The sequence below is a fragment of the Zootoca vivipara genome, chromosome 13, assembly GCF_963506605.1.
Source record: "Zootoca vivipara chromosome 13, rZooViv1.1, whole genome shotgun sequence".
Lineage (NCBI taxonomy): Eukaryota > Metazoa > Chordata > Lepidosauria > Squamata > Lacertidae > Zootoca > Zootoca vivipara.
Window position 1 is genome coordinate 32,471,621 of NC_083288.1, and position 18,045 is coordinate 32,489,665.

Consider the following 18,045-nt stretch of genomic DNA (forward strand, 5'->3'; position numbering starts at 1 on the left):
TCCTTCCTTCCTTCCTTCCTTCCTTCCTTCCTTCCTTCCTTGTGAAGGAGTTACAATCTTGATTGATCTGGGAAACACTCTGGATGTAGCGAATCTAGATTTCAGCAAGGCTTTTGACAAACTTCTCCCATGATATCCTTGCAGAGAAGCTGGTAAAATGTGGATTAAACAATGTTACTTTTAGGTGAGTTTGTTGTTTATGGAACTCCAGAAAACATGCTGAACCAATTTGAAACAAAAGAGTTTGATACACACATGTTATTTGTTTATAAAGCAAGAAATATTCAATGTATCATGAATGAAACACCACTGAATCAAATATTTGGACTGATAAATTTTTCAACACTTTCTTCTAATTAGCATTTCTTTGTTATTAAGCTCAGGCCTCAATAAAATAATGTACCATTTTGGAAAAAAGATGCAGCCCAGCAACCCAAAGCTGGAAGCTAAGATAGAAAAGATCTCCACGGCTACCATGTATTTCCCTTTGGTGCTCAAGTAAGTTGGAACAAAAGATAGCCAAACACTGCAAAAGACCAGCATGCTGAAAGTGATAAACTTGGCTTCGTTGAAACTGTCAGGTAACTTCCTGGCAAGGAAAGCCACAGTGAAACTGACAATAGCTAGCAGGCCCATGTAACTCAGAACAAAATAAAACATCATAGCAGAACCCTCATTACATTCTAGTATAATTTCTTCAGTCACTGACTGCATATCAACATCTGGGAATGGAGGAGATATCACTAACCACACAGTGCAAATGCCCATTTGAACAAGGGAGCAGGAAACAACAATGAAATATGCTTGTTTTTTCCCCACCCATTTCCTCATCCTGGATCCCGGTTTTGTGGCCATGAAAGCCAGAAACACCATGATGGTCTTTGCCAGTACAGAAGAAACAGCCACTGAGAAGATAATGCCAAAAGCAGTTTGCCGGAAGAAACATGTCACCTTCTGAGGTTGCCCAATGAATAGCAAAGCACAAAGGAAGCAGATCAGCAGAGAGGAAAGGAGGGTGTAGGTGAGGTCCCGGTTGTTAGCTTTGACAATAGGGGTGTCATGGTGCTTCATAAAGGTCCCTAGCATGAGAGTTGTGATCAAACAAAATAAAAGAGATAAACAGGCTAAAGTGAACCCCAATGGTTCCTCAAAAGTCAAGTAGCTTACAACCTTGGGAATACATAAATCTCTGTTTTGGTTTGGATAATTTTCATTGGTGCATTGGTAACAATAATTCATGTCTGAAAAAGAAAATATGTGACATCAGTCTTGGATAAATGTCACAAATCTACCAAGTTAAGCAAAACAGAAACACCGTCACCTACTCTCACCCCCATCCACCCTCCCATCCCCTATCTATCTCGTTTTCCCTCTTTCTTCTTAGTGTCTTAACAAATGAAACTGATTTGCAAAAATGATACTTTGTAATTCAAGAAATCTTTAATAAAAATATTAAAAAAACAAAAAACAAATCTACCAAATATCATATGTTGTTCACACACACACACACACACACAGAGAGAGAGAGAGAGAGAGAGAGAGAGAGAGAAAACAACAACATTCCATATGTATACTGTGTATGTGTGTGTTTGTGTGCCCAACTTTCTGAGAGTAGCTATTTCAAAGTTCATAATGGAGTTCATAATGTTGTTATTATTTATATCCACACTCTCAGTTAATACTATCAATCTCACCAAAATGGCAATAGCATAAGTTACAGGCACCTCTGAGCATGTGTAAAATCTGCCAAAAGAAAAGGCCACACTCAAACCACTTCTGTACCCACACAGGGAGCCTGTTGCTTCTGAGCCCAGGGTGTGGATAACAAAAAATAACCACATTATAACTATTTTGGATCTGCAGTTTGGCTGTCAGGGGCTCTGACTCTTCCTCCTCCTCTCTCCAGCCAGCGAGGTACCCTTTTCCAAAGGAAGGAGCTTGGACTCAGAGGCAGAGTACGATGCTGGCTGTGGAGGGCGGAACTCAACTACTTCTCTCCCGGAAAAAGCACTGCTGCTGCTTCCCGCTCTTCTCATTGTCTTTGTGGGTGTCTGACCCCCACAATTATATTATTGTGGGTGCCCAAGCACCCAGAGCCCCCTGGAGTTGGCTCCTATGTTTACAAGTATCCTCGTGAAAATGAATGCTACTTTATGAGGGTTCCAGTTCATGGCATGATTTTTAAGCATGTATTCAAAAACCATTTTAGAGTTTCCTGTTGATCACACAAAGGTCAGGAGAGGAGGAGGTTTAACTGGTGAAGTTTCCGAGGGGGCAACACACATGCCCCCACCTCTATAAATTTGTTTGCCTTCAAGTATCCAGGCAGAACACCTATTTGACTATAAGGAGGGATGTATGATTCCACAAAAATGTACAGATGATATTTATTTTTTGTCTAGTTTGCATCCATTCCAAACAGAAGAAAATAAATTAGGTCTCTAAGCTTTCCAGGATTGCATTCATTCTTTGTACGCAATCTTACCCTCGCGGTCTGAAATCTTCCCTTCTGGACATGGGATGCAATCATAGCAGCAAAATGGCATTCCCTCCTTCACTTTCTTGCTAGAACCAGGATGGCAACTCTCAGTACATACAGAAAGAGGCTGTGCCTAATCATAAATAAGAGAGAGAAAGCCTTTTGATATGAAAACTACATGAGGTTGATTATGTTATGGCTTCATCCCACAATATTGTACCAGTCCTGGAACATTATAACAGGCTCATCATATATACAAAATCAATAAAATTCTATTTCAGATTGTCAGTTGCTTTATATTTCTATAGATATATATTTGTTTTGCTCGTATTTAAAATAAATTTTAGACAACATGATGGTGACTTACCACTTACAAAGGTATCAAAGAAGAGCTAACAAATTGCTGATGGATGCCTTTTACCTGGTTAAACCAGCTGTGCCATGTTATGGCGTCTTTGTTGATGGTAAACACTTGGTCTGGAGGAGCCTCAGGATCCATCCTTCCAACTTTCACTATAGACTGGTTTGAGGAACTAACCCAATTGATAACATCAAATCCAGCTACTAGCTGTCCATTCTGGTCAAAGGAAACCTTGTCCCCAGCACTGTTGTTAAATGAGACACTTCTCAGGGAATAATGGACCTACATTAAAAAGAACATCAATCACTACTTTTTGTGGAAGCAAATTCGAGTATAACTATTATATAGAGCAGGCATCCCCAGACTCCGGCCCTCCAGATGTTTTGGCCTACAACTCCCATGATCCCTAGCTAACAGGGATGATGGTCAGGGATGATGGGAATTGTAGTCCAAAACATCTGGAGGGCCGAAGTTTGGGGGTGCCTGATATAGAGCATTCCAGGTATGGCCACGTTCTAGATTTGTATAAATGCTTAATGATGTTTGCATGTTTATGAGTCTGTTGGGGTTGGAGTGTGTTAAATGGAAGGAGAAATGTCAATCCTTAATCTTAAAGTTAATGCCAAATACCATAGATATCCCCTCCACAGCCACACAAATGTGCACAATTACTTTACCTTCACCTCAACAAGGAAACCTCACAGAGCAGAGTATTTTTCTACCAAGTTTATTTTTTCTAAGACATATGTGAGCAGCTACCCACCACAAAAAATAATCAATCTGCCATTTCAAGGAAGGAAAATAATACAAATTTATTTCTGAATGAATCTAATGTGAGGCTGAGGTGCCCATCAATTTCTGCCCTTAATGACACTGTTGTTAGTGGAGAGAACACTGTGTCAGTCAAAAGCACTACAATATCCTCTCAATTTATGTGATCCTCATAGACCACAAAGAGGAAAGGAAAGATGGTTGACTGGGATAGGAACTAGTTTTTTCTTTCCGGTTTTGGGAACAGGAATGAAGATGAAATGGAGACCACATGAGGAAAACCAGCAAACATTTAGTCACAGTTCATGAACTACTACATCTACATAATATTATATTTTATCTGACAATGTTAATTTCATTACCTGCCATGGCAGTTGGCTGTGGAGTGTCTGTCTACCTTCCTTCGTCACTGATCTGTGTACAGATGATGACATTTTATGTAAAGCATGGGCCACAACATAGACAGCATTGTAGATGCTGTAGCTGTGACCAGTCATGCTGATCCCAAAAAAAGAATCAGGAAGGCTTTCCAGTTTCTCCTTCCCAGTGCAGATATCCCCCTTCTGTTCATCCAGGGCTTGATTTGGAAATACACAGCCAAAGGCATTTTGCCAAAAGTCCCTTATGAAACCATCTCCTGTGGTGCTGGATGGGTCTGTGCTCTGAACAAACTGGTGAAACAGTGGGAGTTCACTGGAGTGAATTTTGAAGGCAAGAGCACCATAGAAGAGTTCATCATCCCAAGTCTTTTGAACAACAAATGCAGTATGTTCCACCTGGGCTGTTGCTATCCACACTTTGGGTTTATTTGCCATGTTTTCTTGCTGTGATAGATATGGAAGAAATCTGAAGAAAGCCATGGAGTAAGACTCTCCATAGGCCACTATGACATTGGCTTTGCTGCCCATCACTTTGTCGTGTATTTTTGCACCATCTTCCATCACGTATTTAATGTCTGTGACAAAAGTCAATGTTGGAATTCTTTCTATGAAAGCAAAACAGATCTCATTCTGGGAAAACATTGGAACCACAGTTTGCACAAACCTTTCTCCATCTGAGGTATCCATAACAATGAGTCCAATCCACTTCCACCCAAAATACAGAAGTAAATAGAGAATCCCCTTATACTGAATGACTTCCTTGGGGACCATCTGGTAGAATGGAAGGCCTGGACTTTTATCATTCATCACTGGAGCAGGGCTATATATTAGCTAAAGGTAAATGAAGAATAGAGATTGAAAAGACGATAATAACATTTCTGTAAAACTCTCAGGTATCCAAAGAAATTCCATAGCTTTATATGAATAGTCTTTACAGTTACCCTGCAAAGTAGCTGTACACTTTAAACATTTCTTCTAATTATTTGGTACTGAGATGGAGAGAGCCGTGGCTTCCCTTTGGCAATCTATTGGTTCCACATTGAAGGGAAACTTGGATTGCACATTTCACCACTCCCATTAGTCGCAATTTATTCATTGTTAAATCACAGCAGTCATCAGAGAGACAGAGACAGTGCATGAACAGCCCAATAAGACTACAAACTGAGGTGGTTGTGGTTTGGGGATGTTTTGTTTTGTTTGAAGGTAAAAAAAAAAAAGACCTATTAGAAGCTTCTTCCTTGGACCACCACTTTCTGAGCTTCACCACCTGCAGTCATTCAAAATATTCTTTTATGAACCCCCCCCCGATTCCTTTGTGCTTTCCTGCATGCAATAACCTTCCTTGTCTCTTGTAATTTCATCCTCAAATTTCACATTTTCCAGAAAGCTTTTTGAACATTCCCTTGTCCTTACTGCAACTATGAAAAAGTATGAGTAACAGGGACCATCACATATTATTCCCCTTCCTGACTATCTTAAAATTTAATCCACTGCTTTGCATCCATTTTGCACTGGAAGTTCCTTGGGGTGCGGACTTGCCTTATCTGTTCTTTGCCATGCACTCCACACTGCTAGAACAAAACAACTACAACAACAAGACATTCATTTCACCTGTGGAATCTTGTAAATATCCAAAACATTTGCCACATGAAGGGAGATATGGGAGTCCAGTCCCCCAATGACTGCTATTAGATTATTCCTGACATCACACATGTAATTGGGGACAAATCTCTCCAGCGTGGATGTAAGTAGCATTGTGGCATGATAAGTTGACTTTGCATTGAAATAGCTGTCATAAATGTGGAAGCCCAAGGTGACATTGGGCAAGATCATAATGTTTTCATTTATCTCCTTTACTGTGAAGGCTAAGGCCAGGATGTGCTGGTAATTCTTTGGTACTACACTAAGGAAAAGAGAGCAGAATTTTGTATCAGAAAACTATAACAACAATGAAAAATGCATAGCTACTTTTTGCAATTGTGATCTATTCTACTAGCAGCATTAATCACCCAATTTCTTATTATTTAATTTTGTTTATTGAATATCTCATAAACAGATAGCAACAGGTGCCAGCTCCCTGACTGGGCTCCCTTGGTTCCAGAGCACCCACAAAATTCCCCATGAAGGGGCCGGGCACCCACAACTTTGGTGAAAGGCCATGCATACTGCATGACACCAATGGCCCTGGGCACCCATGGTTGCGGGACCATGCTGGCACTCCTGCAGATAGGTGTGTATAGATATTTATAACAATAAAAAAAATCAATGACACAGAATTGTACAAGAAAACATGACAGACTTTGGGGTCTCAAATTTCAGTGGTGCTTTGTGAAATGGCAAAATTTGGCACCCTCTGATTCTTGCATCCCATTCACAGCCCAGTTGCACTCCCCTAAATCTGCCTCTGAAGAAAATGAAAAAAAAACCCCGAATGGTGGAACTAATATATTTTAATATGCAGGTCTTTGGCATGAAGAATTAGATGGTAGCTGCTTTCATTTGCTGAAAGTGAGCTGGGCTGTTGAACAGAGATAAAGGCAAATTCCTTCCCCACTCTTGTTGCCTAACCCTTTACACTCATTAACAAAGTTCAAATATTTGCAGCAAACACAACTGTTTATGGGTTTTCTCTTAAAGGGTATGGGGCAAAATCCTTGACCAGACTCTCAATACATTTTTTTTAAATGTTAATAGAAGTTAAAATGGAGAAATCAGATTCAGAACACTGGGTCCCGGTGGTGAAAGGGAAGTAAATTTAAATGAAAATAAACTTATAATTCCTTACATAAACTCTTCATGTAGTGTTGGAAGGGGTTCTTCTGTGAAGTCTAGTGAACTGGAGACAATGAAGCTCTGAGAAGCAATGGCGCCAATTATAAGATCTCCATCCTGATGGTATTTGTGGAAAGGATGGTGTGGATATTGGAACACGCACTGAAGAATGTGAGCCTTGCATGCCATTTGAGGAAGCATTACCAGCAGCAAAGTCACTAGTGCCACCATACTCATTACATATGCTAATCATTCCTTTACATATGCAGACTTCCCAGTTCCATCTATAACACTGTCAGGAACATCTCTGTGATCGCAATGCTCTGATCTGAATGTTCAGATAGTCTTCTATCAAGAATGAAATCTAGATACCTAAACTCAAATATTAGTGACATTATTGGTATATGTGCTCCTGTCCCTAGTCCCTATCTGAAATATAGAGCATATATTTATGGAATTATCCTTCACAGACTGTGAAGGATTGTTTTTAGTGTTAACTGAATGTCCATTGAGATTTCGTGGTTTTTTGTCTGTTTTTCTGGACAAGCATCCAAGTTAATTACAACCTTTATGATAATTAAAGGCTAAGGAACCCACCAAATCAAACGTAGGAATTCTATGTAACATTTCTTATGACAATATTTGTGTGGGGGTGTGGGGGGTGTGTGTTAGTAGAATTTTTGACTTTGTACTTGGTTGGATAGAAATTGTGATGAAGGCATGGATTGAACCAATGCAAAGAAAATACATTAGAAATAAAGGTTCTTGCTATAGAGCTAGAGGGGGAATTTAAATCCTTGATCATAGGATTTGACTGATTTGGAAATGATTTTTCTGGAAAGATTGAAATACTACTACTTCTTGCATGAGAGGGAGACATGGCAAACTTCCAACTCACTTTGCCTAATAGTAGGCAATGTATGCTTCCCTCACCTGGTCACTAGAAGCCACCTGAGGATGATTTCTGTAGTGTGTGTGTGTGTGTGTGTGTGTGCGCGCGCGCACGTGTGTGTGTGTGCGTGCACACACACACACGTGCACCAATATTCTTACATCACAATTTTCTTTAAGTAAATCTTGATATAGTTTCCCATCAGAATATTACAACAAAGGGTCCCCTTTGAGAAAGTTGTATCATGCAATGGTTAAGAGGAAACTCAGGGCTTTTAGCCTCTCCTCCCTGAATTGCAAAGTAAAGCTCAATGAACAAACATTTGCATTCTTTAATAGTTCCAACATATTAGCTGCAACTTATTATTATGCAGTTTATGCCTCAAGGTGAAGATGCAAAATTTTGCAAATGTGCACCTAATACACTGATTTCACAAAATGCACACATGACTAAACCCCTTCCGATTTTCTACTGATTAGCTGATCATTGTATATGAGCAAAAGTGGTTTCTGATAGAACTGAGATCAATTTCATCTATGGCAAGGGTGGGGAACCTCTGGCCCATGGTCCTAATACAGTAGCTCACCAGACCTCTGTGTTGAGTTCACAGGACTTTCAGGGCCATGGGTTTGAGCCCCACATTGGGTGAAAGATTCCTGCATTGCAGGGGGTTGGACTAGAATCAGTTGTGTCCAAACTTTTTTCAAAGAGGGCCAGATTTGATGAAGTGAAGGGCCATGAGGGCCGACCAAAGTTGTTGAGCTTTTTAAGGTTTGAAGTTGTTGAGGGTTTTTTTTTTTTTTAGAATTTTACCCCAGGAAATAGACTGCAACAGGGGCTGGATTAAACTGACTGGTGAGGCTCATCAGGGCCCTGAAACAGGCTTTGGACATGCCTGGACTAGATGATTCTCATTGTTCTTTCCAATTCTATGATTCTATGATCTATTATCTACCTGCCCTACACATGAGATCAATTAGGTAAAGATAGGGCTGGGCCAATGAGGGTTTGTAGGGAATTCTAATCAGTCCTGTGTAGAGCTGATGTTTTGGATTTTCATGTGCTCTGCTTTGTAATGAGGATTTACTCCATCCTTAAAAAAATGAGTCATCTGAAAACATTGTGATACCATATGACTGAGTGGTGAATTCTCCCCACACTTGTCAAACTTATCACATAAGGTAGGATAAAAGGTAAAGGTAAAGGACGGTTGGTTAAGCTCAGTTGAACTTGACTATGGGGTGCAGCACTCATCTCCACTTTCAGGCCAAGGGAGCCAGTGTTTGTCTGCCGGCAGCTTTCCGGGTCACGTGGCCACCATCAGTAAACCACTTGTGGCGCAACAGGATACTGTGATGGAAGCCAGAGTGCACGAAACACCGTTTACCTTCCCTTTGCAGTGGACTTCTTCTTTCAAGATATAGTCTGGCCCCCCCACAAGGTCTGAGGGACCGTGGACTGGCTGGCCCCCTGATAAAAAAGTTTGCTGACCCCTGAATTAGATTTATGTGTTTGATTTTCTAGTCACATTTTGCACCCTCTCCAGCTCCATGTTAAGTGTATTGGAATGGAAATAACTTGACCTGCTACTTGCATTCCAGTCAGAGCTTGCACAAATTACTCTTGGCCGCCATCACTACCTGTACTTCTCCTGGCATTGATGAGTCCAAGAGCACCCTCAGGCTCTGTACCTTGTCCATCAGAGGAGTGCATTTATGTGTGTAGAGACACAAGCTTTTTAAGGCTTGGGAAACCATACTATTCAGCTGTTCTTTCATCTTCAGAAGCAAATCCAAATAAAGTGTAATACAATGGTCATGAACCTGGTTGAGAACTGCATATAAAAAATGGTGGATATATGAATGTTTCATCCGTTATTGCTCACTGGTGCTCAAGAAACTATCCAAGCTTCTAAGAATCTAATTGGAGAGAAGGCAGTCAGGCACATGTGATAAGGTTCTACATGCAATTTCTTACCCTGCTGGTCTGAAATCTTTCCCTCTGGACATGGGATGCAATCATAGCAGCAAAATGGCTCCCCTTCTTTCACTTTCTTGCTAGAACCAGGATGGGAGCTCTCAGCACATAGAGAAAGAGGCTAGGCCTAATGTTCCAAACATAAAAAGGGATAAAATAATAATCAGGCGGAAAATGAGCTAAGAATTCTGAAGATGTGGTGGACCCGTCATATGTTATCAGGTTGTCATGAAGGCTCTTATTATTTGGCTTCAACCCACCCAGAAGTGAAATGTTGAAATCCTGATTGCTCCTCATCAGGACAGGTGGAATAATGGGAGTAAAATATACACCCAACGGGTTTCATTTTCAACTGTTTCCACTGTGAGGTGCAACTAGCGCTTTGGCCTGTATTTGCTCTGAATGCCCTTGGTTATAGAAATATGGATCAGTATCACAAAACATGTGAAAGGTGTAGCTGTATAGTTGCTAAGAGTGGGCCGTGGAATTGTCAACAGAGCCTGTGGTTCTGATCTACACCTTTCTAGTTCAAGTCATTATTCAGGACAGACTTAGAATGATTACAAATGCAGCTTTGTTACCCACTCAACCCTTCACTGAAATGGGGACTCTAAAAATGAACTACTTTCCTCCATTGACTTGAATTGAGAAAGGGGTGATACAAGGATTCCCAGAAAACACTTGGGTGGGGGAAATGGTGCTGAAAGTAATTTATATTTTTTCAGTTAATTTATATGTAATAGCATTCAGTTTTGTGTCTTATAGTATACTGGTAGTACAAAGGAAGAAGTTCGTGTGTATTGCCTTTCTTGAGTTTCTTATTTTTCCCCTAAGAGATTCTCCTTCAATAAAAGTTATGAGGGGATTGGTCATCCTTAAATTATAGCACCATGTGTACACTGGCTAGCAGAAACACAGAACTATATACCTAACCATTTAACTGTACATACATTATATTTGATGAGCAAGGTACCATTCAAACACATTGCCACATTGCCCTGAAACATCTGAGAGAATGAGTTGTCTCCAGGGATATTTCCTTAGTCAGAGAAAGGTGCTTGATTTGACAGAGGATATTTGTCTCAGTCAAAGCAAGGACTTTCCAAAGAATGAAAAATCTCCTCAAACGAAGAAGACTTATCAATGTGTGTGTGTGTGTGTGTGTGTGTGTGTGTGTGTGTGTGTGTGTGATTCAGAGGCTGATGTGGATACATTTACAGGAAGACAAAAACTGTTTCCCCTATTCAGTAGCAACTATGTGAGAAGAAACTGAAACTGTACTATTATGAAACTAAATATCTTTTGTAGGTTTCTTACAGAACATTTGATTCCATTTTCGGCTTAATAATTTAGAGAAATTTACAGAAAAACAAAATGGACAATTACATTAATCCAGATTTCCTCTTCATTATCTGTTCCTTGCTGTTCAATTCAGGTCTTAACATAATAATGTAACATTTCGGTGCAAAGATGCAACCCAGCAGTCCAGCACTGGAGGCTAAAATAGAGAAGATCTCCACTGCAACCATGTGTTTTCCCTTTGTGCTCAGGTAGGAGGGAATAAAGGAGAGCCAAACACTGCAAAAGACCAGCATGCTGAAAGTGATGAACTTGGCTTCATTGAAACTGTCGGGTAACTTTCTGGAGAGGAAAGCCACAGTGAAGCTGACAGTTGCCAGGAATCCCATGTAGCCAAGAACACAGTAGAACATTATCTCAGACCCCTCATTGCATTCTAATACAATTTCTGAAGTGAATGAGTGCATGTCAACATCTGGGAATGGGGGAGAGGTTGCAAGCCAAACAGTGCAGATAAGTGCTTGGATGAGGGAGCAGGAAAGAACAATGTAGCTGGCCAGATTCTTCCCCACCCACTTCCTCATTTTGGATCCAGGTTTGGTGGCCATGAAAGCCAGAACCACTGTAGTGGTTTTTGACAGCACACAAGAAACAGCCACTGAGAAAATGATGCTGAAAGTAGTTTGTCGAAGGAAACACATTACCTTCTGGGGTTGGCCAATAAATAAAAATGCACAAAGGAAGCAGAGGAACAGGGAGATGAGGAGAGTATAGGTGAGGTCCCGGTTGTTAGCTTTGACAATTGGAGTGTTATGGTGCTTCATAAATATTCCTAGCACTATAGCTGTCATCATAGAAAATGAAAGAGCTAAAGAAGTTAAACCAAGACTCAAAGGTTCTTCATAAGACAGAAAGCTGAAATTCTTAGGAATACAAAAATCCTGTTTTTTGTTTGCATATTTTTCATCTGTACATTTATGGCAATCACTCATATCTGAAAAAAACAAAACAAAAAAACCACACCTGAATCTTTATGTAGAAAATAGGCCAGAAATTCCATGCAATACATGTTCCTCTCCATGTGATTAGATTTATATGAGCAAAGGTGCTTTGTCCTCTGAAGCATTAGAGCCTTGTTAGATTAATATTTGTGTATGTTGACCTATGTCCATGTTTTATGCACCTTTGCTGGTCCAAAAATTCTCCCCACCCCCAAGTCTGGTCTGACCCCATCGGAGGTCAGGGAGATGAACAACTACCTGACATTTAGAAAACACCTAAAGGCAGCCCTGTTTAGGGAAGTTTTTAATCTGTGATTTTAATGTATTTTGTATTTGTTGGAAGCCGGCCAGAGTGGTAGGGGAGACCCAGCCAGAAGGGGGGGGGGGTATAAATAAATAAATAAATAATAATAATAATAATAATAATAATAATAATAATAAGGAACAGCACGTGTACAGCGAGGATAACTAATAATTAAGCAGAATTTGTGGCAGTGCACAATATCATTATCCATGGGGCACATCATTTACGGCAACAGACATATCTTCCAGTATCCCAACATGGTGGAACTTGAGGTAATATAACATAGCCTAAACTCTGGTATTAAGCTGGGAGGTATTTTGAAAGCAGAAAGTGTTTTCATATTTGTGGTGTGTGTGTGTGTGTGTGTGTGTGTGTGTGTGTGTGTGTGTGTGTGTGTGTGTGTGTTTACTGGTTGAATAACATTCAAGGCTTATCTGAAGTAGATTACAGCCATTTTTTAAAAAATCTCATAAGAAATTATCCACAGCCACTTAAAAAAACTGACAACCCATTTAAGGAAATTAAGCTCAGCCCCACTGAGATAATGATTTGAAAGTTATTAATGGTGTTTCTCAGCTACTGTTCTGGTGTTGAAAAAGTCCAATTACATTATACGGTTTACCAATTTGATCTGAAATCTTCCCTCCTGGGCACGGGATACAATCATAGCAGCAAGATGGCTCCCCCTCCTTCACTTTTTTGCTAGAACCAGGGCGGCAACTCTCAGTACATACAGAAAGAGGCTGTACCTAATGCATAAATGAAATAGATTAATGATGATATTGAAGATAATCATTGAGGAACCATTAAAATCCAGGAGATTTTGCATATGTTATGTAACGATCACAAAAAATCATAATTTTATAGGATTAAAGTATTTTTTTTCTGAACTATCTCTACCTGGTTAAATCCCTTGTGCCATGTTATGACATTCTCATTGATGGTGAACACTTGATCCGGAGAAGCCAGGGGATCAGTCCTCCCAACTTTTGTTCTATGAAAGGATTCATTTTTTAGGAATATCCAGTTATCGATATCAAAGCCAGCTGCAAACTCCCCATTCTGGTCAAAGGAGACTCTCTCTCCAGCACTATTGTTAAATGAGACCCTTTTCAAAAACTCGTGGAGCTGAATTGAAGTGGAAATAACAATAATTAGAAAATGCTGTATGTAGTGTATATGTTAGGGTCAGGAAAAAAGGAGGTAAAGTGGCAAAAATATTCTATCAGTGTTATCTCTTTTTAAGGGATACAGGAAGATGAAAGAGAAAGTTTCATTTTGGGAGGTGTGTGAATTGGTTTGCTTTAAAATACACACTGGATGAATCTTCTCCCCTTCTCGCACATTCATTACCTTCCAATGCTGGTGATCCCGAAATTTCTGCATGCCTCTGTTCTGCATGGCACTGTGCTCGAGTCTAGATGAGGACATAGCATGTAAAGCATGGGCCAAAACATAGACGGCATTGTAGATACTGTAGCTGTGGGAGGTCATGCTCATTTCAAAAAAAGACGCAGGAAGACTCTCCAGATTCTCTTCCCCAGTGCAAATGTCCCCATCTATCTTGCCGACATCTGTATTTGGGAATATGCAACCAAAAGCCTGTTGCCAGAAGTCCTTGATAAAACCATCTCCTGTGGTGCTGGATGGGTTTCTGCTTCTAACAAATTCTTGAAATCCTGGTAGATCATTGGAGTGAATTGTAAATGAGAGAGATCCATGGAACATTTCTGTATCCCAAGTCCTCTGATAGACCATTGAATTGAACTCCCCCTGGGCTGTTATTATCCACACTATACCTTTTGACTTCTTGCTTATATGTTCTTGTTCTGACAGATATGGAAACCATCTCAAGAACACAATCCCATAAGATTCTCCATATGCCACCACTACACTGGCTTTACTATCTATGATTTTATCATGTATTTTACCCCCCTTGTTAAACATCTCATTAATTTCAGTGACAACAGTAAATGTTTGGGTTCTTTCTATGAAGGCAAAGCAGATACCACTCTGAGAAAAAGGTGGAACCACGCTTTGCACAAATCTTTCTCCATTGTCGTTATCCATAGTTAGGAGTCCAATCCATGTCCAGCTGAAATGCAGAAGCAAAGAAAGAATCCCTGCAAACTGACTGTCTTCTCTGGGCACCATCTGGTAGAATAGGATGCCTGGCGTTTTATCATTCATCACTGCAGCAGGGCCATAAATGAGCTAAAGGAAAGTGTGGAAAGGAGAGAATATGATTGTACCCAACTAGGTCTTACTGAGAGTAGAGTCGCTGAAATTAATGAACCTGTTACTCGTGTCCATTAACTTGCCAAGTAGTTTGAGTAGAATGTGTGTTGAATATCATTCATAGATACAATGTCCAAATAACAAAACTCACATTTGGTCACCTATAGTTTCAGTAGACCTGCAATGTCAGTGGATTTTTTTCCTTGCAACAAATTGGGTGCTGAAGGTGAGAGTGTTGGTTTGCCTGAAGCTTCCAGGTGGGTTTAAAGCTGAAGAGAAACTGCTCTGGGAACTCATGCAGTATTGCCATGAATACAATGTATTCCTCAGAAACTTAGTTCCCACAGGTAAAAGATTTTCATCCAGTCAGGAGTGGCAGGTAAACTCTCCCCTCTCTACATACAAATAGGTGTGTTGGTGGAGGGTAATACCAGTAATAATGGGGAAGAAATTCCAGCCAGGCAGAGATTCTAGCCTTGAGCTTAGAGTGCACATTAGTCAATCATCTCCTCAGGTCTCTTATCCTTATCCTGTACTGATGCTGCTCAACACCATTTCCTCTGAAAGAATGGCAAAAGAACCTCCACAACCCTGGATTGCCATATTCCCCAAACTAAAAATTCAGACAAAGCTGTTGAGCTTTTACCACCCCACCCCCTGCCATACATCTGGGTTTTCCTGGACATTCTTGCCGATTTTGCAAAAATCCCCCCGGATGCAAAAATGCTGTCCGATTCCCAGACGTGTCAAGACATATGGCAACCCTAAATTAGGTTGTGAGGGGGAAAGCCCTTTCCATCACTGGCAATGAATGGTCCTCAAAGCCCAGTGAGGCTCAGACACTGGAACAGATTGGTGGGAAACTCATAGGGCAAAATGCCCAAAGTCTTTAAAGGCCATGGCCCTTTCCTCTTCTCATAAGATTTCCTGGGATCTGGGCGAAGAAAACTCTGCTCTCTGGGCTGTGTGTCACCAGGCAAAGCTGTCCTGCATGCAGCTCATGTCCCCAGCTCATCTTGCTTTACTGGCCGAGGGAGCTGGCGTTTGTCTGCAGACAACTTCCGGGTCATGTGGCCAGCATGACTAAGCCGCTTCTGGCCAAGGCAGCGCACGGAAACACCGTTTACCTTCCCGCTGGAGTGGTACCTATTCATCTACTTGCACTTTGACATGCTTTCGAACTGCTAGGTGGGCAGGAGCTGGGACCAAATATCGGGAGCTCACCCCATCACAGGGATTTGAACCGCCAACTGTCTGATTGGTGAGCCCTAGGCTCTGTGGTTTAGACCACAGTACCACCCATGTCCCTAGTTCTGCTTAGCTAACCCTTAATGTTCATATTCCTGAAGTATTGTCACAATACCTTTTTTCTGGTTAAAAGAATCAGCTTATTTCAAAGTAGGAAGAAGAGATGAAGTGTTTAGGTTGTTACACTTCTTGATTCTAATTTAAGAATGACCCACAGAGGCTTTATTTAACAATCAGGTCTTGAGATTTACACAAAGTAATGGCCATGTGTGTGTGTTATTCACTGACTATGCCAAAAACAAAATGTTTTTAAAGGAAATGTTTAAAAGTAGTAAAGCACTATTATTATACATAGAACAACACACACAAACATACACACATTGACAGAAACACCTGGCATACCTGTGGAATTTTGAAAACATCCACAAGTCTGGCCACTTGAAGTGAGGTTGGGGGGTCCAGTCCCCCAATGACTCCAACCAGGTTTGTTTTGACATCACATTGGTAATTTGGAACAAATCTTCCCAGGGTGTATATAAGTAGTATTGTAGCATGGTAGGTCCACTTATCAGTATAATAGTTATCATAGATGTGGAAACCCAAGGTGATATTGGGCAAGAGGTGAAAGTTTTCATTGATCTCTTTTACTGCAAATGCCAAGGCCAGGATGTGCTGATAATTCTTAGGTATTGCACTAGAAGGAAAGTTGCATTCTGAATCATAAGGAAACTTCACACTGATATTGCAATGTTAGAAAAGTATTGTTTCGGTTTGAAAATATTATTAAACTATTCCATCTCCCTGGAACTTTGAAAATATTACATCCCTTTTTTCACTTGCACCATTAGTTTGATGGGGGTGGGGGGTGGGAATACCATTTCAGAATGTGGAGTACTGTTTTTCATCTTCTTGGGAAAGATTAATAAAAAGTTCCAAGACATGGCAGTAACTCCAGGAATTGCTGAAATTGATTAAACTGGAGTTTTATTCATTATCCCCAAGACTGCCATCAATCATGTCCCAAAGCTGGGCAATAAAATTGCAGGAGAAGGACTGCAGAAGAACTATAATTTAAGGCAGGGTTTGTATACGGTCTACAGATGGTCATTGATTCAATTCACAGCATATTCAGTTACAGACCCCTTGTGAATAACAGGACCAAGAAAGACCTCTGTCACAGTTCAGGGAGAGCTGCTATGAAAGCAGAAAAACAGGCATAATTGGACCTGCTATCTGATGCAGTAAAAGAAGATGCCATGCCATTGCCTAGATCAACTTTTCCTCGAGGATATTGAAGAAGAGCAAAAATTATTTGAAAAGATTAGGAGGACTGAATTGGGATGTGCCTCAAAACATCAAACAATGAAGGGGTGGGGGTTAGGATGAATAAAAGTATTTATAATGCCTTGGAGTGCTCGTTATTTTCTCTCAGAAAATAAAAGGATGATCTGAATTCTTATTAAGAATGAGAATGATGACATATTGCATATATGCTGAAAGAGATGTACAGCAGAGAAGACAAAGCAGAAGGCCGAAGATGAAAGGTAGCAACCATGAATAAACTTTCTATAACATGCTAGAGAAGGGAGTCAGAAAGTCAGAGGTGTTCTCTAGCTCCCAGTAAGAACAAATATTGCAAATGAAACTTAACCACTTATTTTAATAGAAAAAAACCTATTAGGGTCTTGTTAGCATAAACAGCAAGTAGAGATTCTGCTTCTAGTACTTTTACATTTGCAAATCAAAGCATTTGGCAGAGAAAATGAAGAGTCAAATCCATATGAAAAGAATTATTTCATTTTCTACATTCCCATGTTCTTACTACCCTTCAGTGTTCTCTTAGTACCCGTCACTTCAGAAAAGAAGAAGAAAAAGCAAATTCATAGTAAGATATCCTTTTTTTAAAGAAATATGTTAAACTCTTACGCAAGCTCTTCAAACAAAGGTGGTGGGGGTTCTTCAGTGAAGCTGATTCGACTGGAGATTATGAAAGCCTGGGAAGCAATGGCTCCAATGTTGAGGTCTCCTGGCTGATGATACTGATGAAGTGGAGCATGTGGATCATCAACCATGCACTTAATGATGTGAGCTTTGCTTACCATGTGAGGAAACATTAACAAAATCAAGGCAAGCAATAACACCATTGTTAACACCAGGCAACGTCACTATTTTCACCTCTTAAAGCTCGGGACTAAAATACAAAGGGTCAGAGATGAGGCTGATATATCCTTGTCTGATCACAGTCTTTATGTAATTTCCTTCAAAGGCTGTCATTAGCTTTGTTTGTGACCACTGCAACTGGAATATTTAATTGCAGTCATTC

The 18,045-nt window shown here is 40.4% G+C and overlaps 2 protein-coding genes across 2 annotated transcripts; both read right to left on the reverse strand.

Annotated features, from left to right (window-relative positions):
• Positions 1 to 339: 339 nt before the first annotated feature.
• Positions 340 to 6,994, reverse strand: LOC118095437 (vomeronasal type-2 receptor 26-like). The gene is made up of 6 exons (XM_035136687.2): positions 6,777 to 6,994; positions 5,603 to 5,894; positions 3,974 to 4,822; positions 2,901 to 3,122; positions 2,486 to 2,612; positions 340 to 1,241 (listed from the first exon to the last, which is right to left on the reverse strand). The coding sequence occupies exons 1-6, from the start codon at positions 6,992 to 6,994 to the stop codon at positions 340 to 342; spliced, it is 2,610 nt and encodes an 869-aa protein (XP_034992578.2).
• Positions 6,995 to 11,014: 4,020 nt separating this feature from the next.
• On the reverse strand, positions 11,015 to 17,794 carry LOC118095438 (vomeronasal type-2 receptor 26-like). Its single transcript, XM_035136688.2, has 6 exons — positions 17,649 to 17,794; positions 16,125 to 16,416; positions 13,590 to 14,450; positions 13,137 to 13,364; positions 12,859 to 12,985; positions 11,015 to 11,925 (listed from the first exon to the last, which is right to left on the reverse strand). The coding sequence occupies exons 1-6, from the start codon at positions 17,792 to 17,794 to the stop codon at positions 11,015 to 11,017; spliced, it is 2,565 nt and encodes an 854-aa protein (XP_034992579.2).
• Positions 17,795 to 18,045: the final 251 nt, after the last annotated feature.